Source organism: Colobus angolensis, unplaced genomic scaffold, assembly GCF_000951035.1.
Source record: "Colobus angolensis palliatus isolate OR3802 unplaced genomic scaffold, Cang.pa_1.0 Scaffold4, whole genome shotgun sequence".
Lineage (NCBI taxonomy): Eukaryota > Metazoa > Chordata > Mammalia > Primates > Cercopithecidae > Colobus > Colobus angolensis.
In genome coordinates this window covers 7,954,347-7,965,399 of record NW_012117376.1, presented here as the reverse complement: position 1 = coordinate 7,965,399, position 11,053 = coordinate 7,954,347, and the positions used below count along the sequence as shown (strand labels likewise).

General features: G+C 43.6%; 1 protein-coding gene across 6 annotated transcripts in view; it reads right to left on the bottom strand.

Moving 5' to 3' along the window:
* The window catches only part of ZBTB8OS (zinc finger and BTB domain containing 8 opposite strand), a 34,501-nt gene that overhangs the window by 5,044 nt on the left and 18,404 nt on the right, over nucleotides 1-11,053 (bottom strand). For 2 of the 6 annotated variants that reach the window (XM_011955416.1, XM_011955414.1), the window contains exons 2-6: nucleotides 8,036-8,060; nucleotides 7,231-7,352; nucleotides 6,921-7,003; nucleotides 5,084-5,136; nucleotides 389-425 (exon numbers count right to left, since the gene is read on the bottom strand). In XM_011955416.1, coding sequence (XP_011810806.1) covers nucleotides 389-425; nucleotides 5,084-5,136; nucleotides 6,921-7,003; nucleotides 7,231-7,352; nucleotides 8,036-8,060 — 320 coding nt within the window. Of the gene's footprint in view, nucleotides 1-388; nucleotides 426-657; nucleotides 747-5,083; nucleotides 5,137-6,920; nucleotides 7,004-7,230; nucleotides 7,353-8,035; nucleotides 8,061-11,053 lie in introns of all 6 variants that reach the window. The other 4 variants (XM_011955413.1, XM_011955418.1, XM_011955415.1 and 1 more) reach the window with 4 other exon arrangements.

Below are 11,053 nucleotides of genomic sequence, written 5' to 3'. Positions count from 1 at the left end.
TAGCCAGGATGGTCTCGATCTCCTGACCTCGTGATCCGCCCGTCTCGGCCTCCCAAAGTGCTGGGATTACAGGCTTGAGCCACTGTGCCCGGCCCCACCATCTTTATTATAGGAGAAGAAATCAAAGGTCAAAAAGGCAAAGGGAATTTCAAATCCCACAATAATCTGAACAAATGTGACCCTAAAACCCAATGCTGACTCCTCATCCACTAAATCAGGTGTATATAATCACAGTATTTTAACAAAATATATCCAGACAGGTCAGAGAACTTTGAGAAAAACTTATGACTTTACACCAGCTAGAACTAACTGAAGTTGACTGTCACATATATGAACTTTATGGTAAGGAAATTTTTCATGTTCTTAATGGCTGGGTTTTAAAACATACCTGAGGGTGCTTGGACAATGAAAATTCTTCTCCCCACCTTGAGAATACAAATTAAAACATGATTAAGATTTGTTCTCTCTTTATATATTTTAAAATAAGCCTTGTAAATGTGGTTAACATGCTAGAAAGCCAAAAGAGACAGGTGGGGTCAGGGAGTTGTTAAGTTTCACTTTGATTTGTCAGAAGATACAGCTGTTGATGGACGTGTGTACAGTGGTCATCATTTGCTCTTACGGTTGATAGTTAAGGCCAGGTGCGGTGGCTCACACCTATAATCCTGGCACTTTGGGAGGCCAAAGGGAGGATCGCTTGAGCCCAGGAGTTTGAGAAGAGCCTGAGCAACATAAGGAGACCTCATCTGTACATAAAATTAAAAAATAAAAAAAATTGGTTGGATGTGGTGGCACAGGCCTGCGGTCCTAACCACTCAAGAGGAGGAGGCAGGAAGACTGCTTGAGCCCAGAAGTCAAGGCTGCAGTGAGCTGTGATTGCACCACTGCACTCTAGGCTGGGTGTCAGGGCAAGATTCTGCCTCAAAAGAAATTTTTAATTACAGGCCGGGCGTGGTGGCTCACGCCTGTAATCCCAGCACTCTGGGAGACTGAGGTGGGCGGATCACCTGAGGTCAGGAGATCGAGACCGGCCTGACCAACATGGAGAAACCTTGTCTCTACTAAAAATACAAAATTAGCCAGGTGTGGTGGTGCATGTCTGTAATCCCAGCTACTTGGGAGGCTGAGGCAGGAGAATCGCTTCAACCCAGGAGGCAGAGGTTGCAGTGAGCCGAGATCGTACCACTGCACTCCAGCCTAGGCGACAGAGCAAAACGAAAAAGGTCATACACGGTGGCTCATACCTGTAATCCTAGCACTTTAGGTGGCCAAGGCGGGAAGATCACCTGAGGTCAGGAGTTCAAGACCAGCCTGGCCAACATGGTGAAACTCAGTCTCTACTAAAAATACAAAAATTAGCCAGGTGTGGTGGTGCATGTCTGTAATCCCAGCTACTTGGGAGGCTGAGGCAGGAGAATCACTTGAACCCAGGAGGCGGAGATTGCAGTGAGCTGAGATCGTGCCACTGCACTCCAGCCTGGGTGACAGAGCGAGACTCTGTCTCAAAAAAAAAAAAAATTTAATTATATGGCCAGGCATGGTGGCTCCCACCTGTAATCCCAGCACTTTGAGAGGGAGAGGTAGGTGAATCCAGGAGTTCAAGACCAGCCTGGCCAACATGGTGAGACCTCGTCTCTACTAAAAATATAAAAATTAGGCAGGCATGGTGGTATGCGCCTGTGGGCCCACCTACTCGGGAGGCTAAGGCACAAGAATGGTTTCAATCTGGGAGGTGGACATTGCAGTGAACCAAGATCACGCCATTGCACTCCCAGCCTGGGCAACAGAGTGAGACTGTCTAAAAAACAACAAAAAAATTAATTTTAAAAACTTTAAAAAAGGTTGATAGTTGATCTCAAAATAAATGTGCCCCAATATAGTGTACCTACGGTGGAATCTCAATAAACATTGTTTAATAAATATTGTTTCAAAACAGAGTAGTACCATATTCAAAATTTTTACTATCCTCAGAGTTATGAAACTAGTTAAGTAGGCTGGGTGCAGTGGATCACAGCTGTACTTTGGGAGACTGAGGCAGGAAGAGAGCTTTAGCTCAGGAGTTAGAGACCAGCCTGGGCAATGTAGTGATACCCTGTCTCTACAAAAAATGTAAAAAAAAAAAAATTAGCCAGGCATGGTGGCATATGTCTGTAGTCCTAGCTACGTGGGAGGTTGAGGTAGGAGGGCTGCTTGAGCCCAAAAGGTCACGGCTGCAGTGAGCCATGATCATGCCACTGCACTCCAGGCTGAGAGACAAAGCAAAACCCTCTCTCAAAACAAAGACAACATGGCCGGGCGCGGTGGCTCAAGCCTGTAATCCCAGCACTTTGGGAGGCCGAGACGGGCGGATCACGAGGTCAGGAGATCGAGACCATCCTGGCTAACACGGTGAAACCCCGTCTCTACTAAAAATACAAAAACTAGCCGGGCGAGGTGGCGGGCGCCTGTAGTCCCAGCTACTCCGGAGGCTGAGGCAGGAGAATGGCGTAAACCCAGGAGGCGGAGCTTGCAGTGAGCTGAGATCCGGCCACTGCACTCCAGTCCGGGCGACAGAGCGAGACTCCGCCTCAAAAAAAAAAAAAAAACACAAAGACAACAAAAACGAAACAAAAAAGAAAAAAATAATAATTAAATAATACCTCCCATTGCAGAAAGCAAGTCTGATTACCAAAGGCAAAATACTAGACTCTATAATACGGTGCGAACTTGGTTTGTACTTTACAACTTTTCTAAAAGTATCCATGATCTGTATATAGAAAGCCCTAGAAAAGTAATCTAGAACTTGGGATCAGTCTCCTCTTGCCTTTGACACTAATGTGACTGAAGATCACAACGTGGTGTAGTAGAAAGAGCAAAGTTTTAAAATTCTGTTCAAACACATATTAGCTAGTACTTTTGGACAAGCCTGTTTCTTTTTTTCTTTTTTTGAGCCGGAGTCTCGCTCTGTTGCCCAGGCTGGAGTGCAGAGGTGCGATCTTGGCTCACTGCAACCTCTACCTCCTGGGTTCAAGTGATTATCCTGCCTCTTGAGTAGTTCGGATGACAGGTGCCCACCACCACACCTGGCTAATTTTTGTATTTTTAGTAGGGATGGGGTTCCACCATGTTGACTAGGATGGCCTCAATCTCTTGACCTCGTGATCCGCCCACCTCGGCCTCCCAAAGTGCTGGGATTACAGGCGTGAGCCACTGCACCCAGCAAGTCTGTTTCTTTACTCATTCAACAACAACAACACAGAGGTGAAGATAATAAAAGATCTCACTTTACAAAAAAGAAGTGAATGAAATTCAATATAAAATGGGGCCACAGGAGTTAGAGACCAGTCTAGCAACACAGCAAGACCCCATCTCTATAAAAAATAAAAAATTAGCTGAAATTAGCCAGGCATGGTGACAGGTGCCTGTAATCCCAGCTACTCAGGAGGGTGAGGCAGGAGAATCGCTCGAACTCTGGAGGCAGACGTTGCAGCAAGCCAAGATGGCAGCACTGCACTCCAGCCTGGGCAACAGAGCAAGACTCTGTCTCAACAACAACAACAAATTAGCTGGGCATGGTAGTGCGCACCTGTAATTCCAGCTACTTGGGAGGCTGAGGAAGGAGATCACTTGAGCCCAGGAGTTCAAAGCTGCAGTGAGCCATGATTACACTACTGCACTCCAGCCTGGGGGCCAGGGCAAGAGCCTGTCTCAAATAAATCAATAAATTAAATTAAATTAAATTGAGCCAGGTGTGGTGGTGTGCACCTGTTGTCCCAGCTACTCAAGAAGCCAAGACAGGAGGATCACTTGAGCCCAGGAGTTCAAAGCTGCAGTGAGCCATGATTACACTACTGCACTCCAGCCTGGGGGCCAGGGCAAGAGCCTGTCTCAAATAAATCAATAAATTAAATTAAATTAAATTGAGCCAGGTGTGGTGGTGTGCACCTGTTGTCCCAGCTACTCAAGAAGCCAAGACAGGAGGATCACTTGAGCCCAGGAGTTGGAGGACACCTGGGCAACATAGTGAATGAGAACCCATTTCTAAAAAAATAAATGAGGCCGGGCGGAGTGGCTCAGGCCTGTAATCTCAGCGCCGAGGTGGGCAGATCACCTGAGGTCAGGAGTTTGAGACCAGTCTGGCCAACATGGTGAAACACCGTCCATACTAAAAATACAAAAAATTACCTGGGCATGGTGGCAGGCGCCTATAATCTCAGCTACTCGGGAAGCTGAGGCAGAAGAATCACTTGAACCTAGGAGGTGAGGTTGCAGTGAGCTGAGATCACGCCACTGCACTCTAGCCTGAGCAACAGAGCGAGACTCTGTCTCAAAAAAAAAATAAAATAAAATAAAAAATAAATGAAAATAAAATTAAAAAGTTGTATGTAAAAGTAACCTAGGAGGGCCAGAAACAGTGGCTCATGCCTGTTATCTCAGCACTTTGGGAGGCTGAGGCCAGAGGACTGCCTGAGCTCAGGAGTTTGAGACCAGCCTGGGCAACATGGGGAGACACCATCTCTTCAGAAAACAAAAGAGTCAGCCAGGCATAGTGATGCACTTGGTGGTCCCAGCTATTCCCTTGAGCCCAGGAGGCTGAAGCTGCAGTGAGCCGTGACCGCACCACTGTACTCCAGCCTGGGTGACAGAACAAGACCCTATCTAAAAAAAATAAAAAAATTTTTAAACCTAAAAAATATAATTAGGTGACTAAAGAAACCTGAGAGACAAGTCCAGTCAAAGTGACCTAACTAAGTGTTTGCAAACTCTAGAAGGAAAAGCACGATTTGTTAATAGAAGGAACTGATTTAAACAGGTCTAGAAGTGAGAATGTATGAGAAAAAAATGTGTCAGTGTTTCCCATCCACTAAGCTGGGCTTCATGCTGTGCCATTTAGCAATTATTTGTATTCTCTCCCTAAAAATCAACAAATTGGGAATCAGATTTAACAATTAAAATCAACTTTATTTTGATAAGTTTCTGGTCCTTCCAAGCCCTTAGGCATCCCACAAAACTCAATCTGCAAGTGGCCCTCTGTTTCCTTGCCCATTGAATTCAATGAAGAATATAACTTTAACTTAGTACTTAAAATACGTTCAAAACTTACCCAATTGATCGTAATTTGAAATTTCTTTGATCAATACTAAGTACTTTCACTTCCTAGAGAGGAAAAAAAAATTTTAATTAAAAAAGCTCATAATAGACCATCTACTAAAAATCTTTTTGTTTTGTTTTGTTTTTTTGGACCATCTACTAAAAACCTGTACAACCTTTTTTTTTTTTTTTTTTCTGAGACAGAGTCTTACTCTGTCGCCCAGGCTGGAGTGCAGTGGCGTGATCTCGGCTCACTGAAACATCCGCCTCCCAGGTTCAAGCAATTCTCCTGTCTCAGCCCACCAAGTAGCTGGGACTATGGGTGCCTGCCACCACGCCCGGCCAATCCATTTTTTTTGTATTTTTAGTAGAGACGGGGTTTCACCTTATTGGTCAGACTGGTCTTGAACTCCTGACCTCAGGTGATCCACCCACCTTGGCTTCCCAAAGTACTGGGATTACAGGCGTGAGCCACCACACCTGGCCTTTACAACCTTTTCTAGAAAACAATAGCATACAACTTCTGTGACGCAAAGAAAATTAAAATATTAGCTTAAACAGGACAACAAATGAGATATATATGTATATGGGTTTTTTTGTTGTTGTTTTTTTTGAGACAAGGTTTCGCTCTGTTGCCCAGGCTGGAGTGCCGTGGCATGATCTTGGCTCACTACAACCTTCACCTCCCAAGTTCAAGCAATCCTCCCACCTCAGCTTCTGGAGTAGATGGGACCACAGGCATGTGCCACCGCACCCAGATTATTATTGTTTGTTTGTTTGTTTGTTTTCAGAGAGGGAGTTTCGCCATGTTGCCCAAGCTGATTATTAAATATATTTCAAGGAAATAAGTTTTTCTTACATATTCAAGGGAGGCATTCTAGAAGAATGAAAGATCTAAAAATATGAGTCAAAAGAATTTCTCTGCAAGATATATGGTAGAGGACTACCCTGGACACACTGCCTATAGGGTAGCCCTGCTCTGCAAGGGGCAGTACCTCCACTGCTGCTGTACACTGCCACTTCAATAAAAGCTGTTGTCTAATGCTGGAGGAAAATAGATATATGGTGGAGGAGGACATAGGATTTCAATCACTCTGAGCCTAATAAAATACTGGTAGGCACTTGAACTCTGTAGGGTGAGTGACTCAGTTGATAGAGTGAGTATAAGCAGTGAAGCTGGTAAACCAGAGAATGGAGGAATTATAAAAGCAGAGTGCCATCTCTGTTAAATAACAATGACATTGCAGATGTGTTCCCTTCTAAAGGATGACAGCAGCAAGCAATCTCCATTTGGCTTTTCCTTTTTTCATATTAAGGAAAACTAAAAGCTGCAATTGTTTAACTTAGGCCAATGTGACAGGGCTACTACATTTCAAATGGAACAAAAGGAACAATAGATGGACATAAATATAGCTCAAACTTGGGACATATAAAAAGTGTGGATGAGGCTGTGTGCAACGCTCACACCTGTAGTCCCAGCACTTTGCAAAATTGAGACAGGAGGATTGCCGGAGGCTAGGAGTTCAAGACCAGCCTCAGCAACATAGCAACACCCTGTCTCTATCAAAAACAAAAACAGAAAAAAACGTGGATGAAAACTGTAGGTACCTTTTTATCACGCAATACTGATTAGTGACAAATACATGAGATCTGAATACGAAATGTTCACACATAGGCAAATGCAGGTTAACCAGGAAGTACCCGTAGTCACTATGATTTCTGCAAATCAGTATCGTCTTATTTGTATGGATTGGTTTTGTTTCACATGTCCTATTTTAAATCATCTGTTCTATTTTAAAGTATGAACTAAGAATCCATTTGCTCAGTGAAAAAGAAAAACCTTTGCTTACCCGGGGTATGAAGAATTCATCAGCACTGAACTTATAAAGCCATTCATCCAAAAAGTGAAACAGAAGAGACTGTAAGTCATCTCCTACACAGGATCAAAACAGCCATAATGTATGTTTAATAATTCTGGTCTCTAAAAACATACTTGAATTTAAAAGTACAATAAATGTCTAGGTCAGTTTAAAGAGAAAGAAAAGACTCATCATTAATTTTCTGGTTCTTTTTGTGAAAATATACTCAGATTACGTAGAATACTACACAATTGTATACAATACTGTATAACAATTTCTTCCTTGTGAATAAATCATTTACCTTGGGTTTCTACTTCTACTGTTTGGAGGGGCTCCACTGTCCCAGTATCTGTCATGTAACCAAACATGGCCATTGCACATTGCTCGAATGCTTCCTCCAGAGTATCTCCCCATGCGTGTAACCTAAAGAAGCATATTCATGCTCGGTGTAATATAATCCACCGTGAGAAAGAAAACTTGATAGCAAGCAAAGTCAAAATAAATTCAGTATGATAAATACAAATTTTAAGGCCTCAATCAATTTAATGGCACTGCAACTGGGTGCTTTTATTTTTATTATTTATGTTTTTTAGACTGAGTCTCACTCTGTCGCCCAAGCTGGAGTGCAGTGGCATGATCTCGGGTCACTGCAACCTCCGCCTCCTGGGTTCAAGCGATTCTCCTGCCTCAACCTCACAAGTAGCTGGGATTACAGGCACACACCACCACACCTGGCTAATTTTTGTATTTTTAGTAGAGACGGGGTTTTACCATGTTGGTCAGTCTGGTCTCGAACTCCTGACCACATGATCCGTTCGCCTCAGCTCCCAAAGTGCTGGGATTATAGGCGTGAGCAACTGTGCCCAGTCTTATTTTTTTTTTTTGAGATGGGGTCTCTCTTTGTCACCCAGGCTGGAGTGCAGTGGTGTGATCTTGGCTCACTGAGCCACTGAACCCTGCAAAACTGGGTGCTTTTAAAGCATGATTTTCATATTGTGTAGGAACCAAAATGAGAGGAGAAAAATGAAAGATAGGGATACCAAGATTAAAACATTCAGTCTTCCTATTGACATGGTTTCAAAGGAATGAACTCCCACTATACTCACTGGACATCCGCTGTATGATCCAAATCTGAGGGAGAGAGGGAAAGACACTTATAAGACACTAAACTTCACTCTCAAATCACACACACAAAATAACTCTAGTCCGTTATTATTAGGAATATCATCTTTAAAGAGCAAGAAAACGTAGGCCAGTCCATCCACACCTTTTGCTACCTATTTACTCAACAAAGCTAATTGCTTTGCTTTGTTGGAATCTTTTTTTTTTTTTTGAGACAGAGAGCTGAGATCGTGCCACTGCACTCCAGCCTGGGCAACAGAGCAAGACTCCATCTCAAATTAAATAAATAAATAAAATAAAATTCCAGGTTTCTGTCTCACCTTTTCTTTTACAGTGAACCTCATCCTAGATAAAATCAATTTAGAAAATAAACTCCACAATATATGAGCTTTTTCCAGATATTCCCACAGGAAAACCAGAAAGTAACAAATGGTACTATAGTACACTCCCATTGGATCTCTCCTCTCAACATTTTTAGTCTATTCTTAAGCCATATCTTTTTTTTTTTTAGATGGAGTTTCACTCTGTCACCCAGGCTGGAGTGCAGTGGCGCGATCTTGGCTCACTGCAGCCTCTGCCTTCAGGGTTCAAATGATTCTTCTGCCTCAGCCTCCTGAGTAGCTGGTATTACAGGCGCATGCCACAACATCTGGCTAATTTTTGTATTTTTAGTAGAGGTGGGGTTTCACCATGTTGGCCAGGCTGCTCTTGAACTCTTGACTTCAGGTGATCCACCCACCTCAGCCTCCCAAAGTGCTGGGATCACAGGCGTGAGCCACTGCGCCTAGCCCACATCATGGCTTTCATCAATTCTTCCCACTTAGGATCATAGAATATTATGGCTAGAAGGAATTCTTGGAGATCATTAATATGATTCCTTCACTTAGAACTGCCTTTGCAAAATTATAACTTAGGAAATTATGACAGTGAAAGAAATCAGACCTAACTGACTCCATCTTGCTTCTAACCTTTAAGCTGTCCTTGTTCATTTCCGGTGGGCCGAACTAACTTTGGGAAGGAATTCAGTTCATGGTTAGACTCTGAAACAAGATTAATAACAGCCCTTTCCCAAAAAGACCCTCTTCTTGCCTGGGGACCAACCAGAATGCCTTTCAAGGACTAACAAATTAGCTACAAGATTAGAAATTAGAGTTTAAGGGTCATGTAGCCTATAGTTCCAAGAGTCTGAACCTCCCCAAATTGCTCCTGTGGATAACATCACTATTGCAAAACCTAAGATCAATACTTGAGATATTTTGCAGACCCTGCCCTCCATGGATCAGCTGACACCACCCAAACTGGAAAGCTGGCTCAACCAGTTTTGCCATCCCACATAGGAAGAAAAGACAGCAAGAAAAATTCACTTCAATCCCCTGTGATTCCATCTCCAACCTGACCAATCAGTAGCATCCGGATACTTCCCAAGCCCCTACCCGTCAAATTGTCTTTAAAAACCGATCCCCGAATGCTCGGGGAGACTGATTTGAGTAATAAAACTCCGGTCTCATGCACAACCAGCTCTGCATAAATTACTCTTTCTCCATTGCAATTCTCCCATCTTGATGAATCGGCTCTGTCTGGGCAGCGGGCAAAGTAAACCCATTGGGCAGTTACACTTAAAAGAAAAAACTTGAGGCCAGGCGCAGCGGCTCATGCCTGTAATCCCAGCACTTCCAGAGGCCGAGGCGAGTGGATCACAAGGTCAGGATATAGAGACCATCCTGGCCAACATGATGAAACCTCATCTCTACTAAAAACAAAAAAAATTAGCTGGGCTTGGTGGCGCGCACCTGTAAACCCATCTACTCAGGAGGCTGAGGCAGGAGAATCGTTTGAACCGGGGAGGCAGAGGTTGCAGTGAGCCAAGATTGCGCCACTGCATTCCAGCCTGGGCGACAACAGCAAAACTCAAAAAAACGAAAAAAAAAAAAAAAAAAGTGGGGGAAGGAGAGGGTCAGGTCCCTAGGATGAGCCTAACCCTCCGTGCATCATTAAAATGCCTGCCTGAAAAAGAGCATCATGGCCGGGAGAATATGTTTGTTCTAGCAAACACCTTATGTAGGCCCCTAAATTTCCTTTCTTAGAGCAGGTACTAAAAAGGGCTTACAAATGTGAATATGTATCTCTTAACTACTTATAAATGTCTTTCTCAAAAACCCAAGGGCCATTCCTTTGAAATGTAATCAATGGGAAGGATGGGGCCTTTGTCTCCCAGCCTCCGTGGGAGGAAAGAATCCTAATTTCCATAACTGTCAGCTATCAGACACAGCTAGACTAATCTTTGTACTTTTTCACTGCTCTGACTCTATTAAGCCTCCCTCTCTCCTCTCCCTTTAAAATGCCCAGTCATCCCCACACAAATCAGAATGGAGCTCAGCTCTTTTCCCTCAGTAGTTATTAAATAAAACCTGTTTTCACTGCTCTGAGTAATGTCCAGTTGTATTAACTTTTGACATGAGTGAAGAAGCCAAACATAAAAGAATCTGGCCGGGGGCGGTAGCTCACGCCTGTAATCCCAACACTTGGGGAGGCCAAGGCGGGTGCATCACGAGGTCAGGGGTTCGAGACCAGCCTAGCCAACACATGGTGAAACCTAATCTTTACTTACAAAAAAAAAGAAAAATAGCTGGGTGTGGTGGCGCACACCTGTAGTCCCAGCTACTGAGGAAGCTGAGGAAGGAGAACTGCTTGAACCCGGGAGGCCGAGGTTGCAGTGAGCCGAGATTGCGCCACTACACTCCAGCATGGGTGACAGAGCAAGACTCCGCCTCAAAAAAAAAAAAAAAAAAAAATCTAAACTGTGTGATTCCATCTATATGAAAACTAAAATGGGCAAAATTAAGCTACGGTGATAGAAAACACAAGTGTTTTACTCAAGAAAAGGGAGTGGAGGATTGACTGGAAAACAGCAAAAGGGAACTTTCTCTGGTGATGGACACGTTCTATAGATTGGATGGAGTGTCGGTTACAACATGTATGTATCTTTTTTTTTTTTTTTTTTG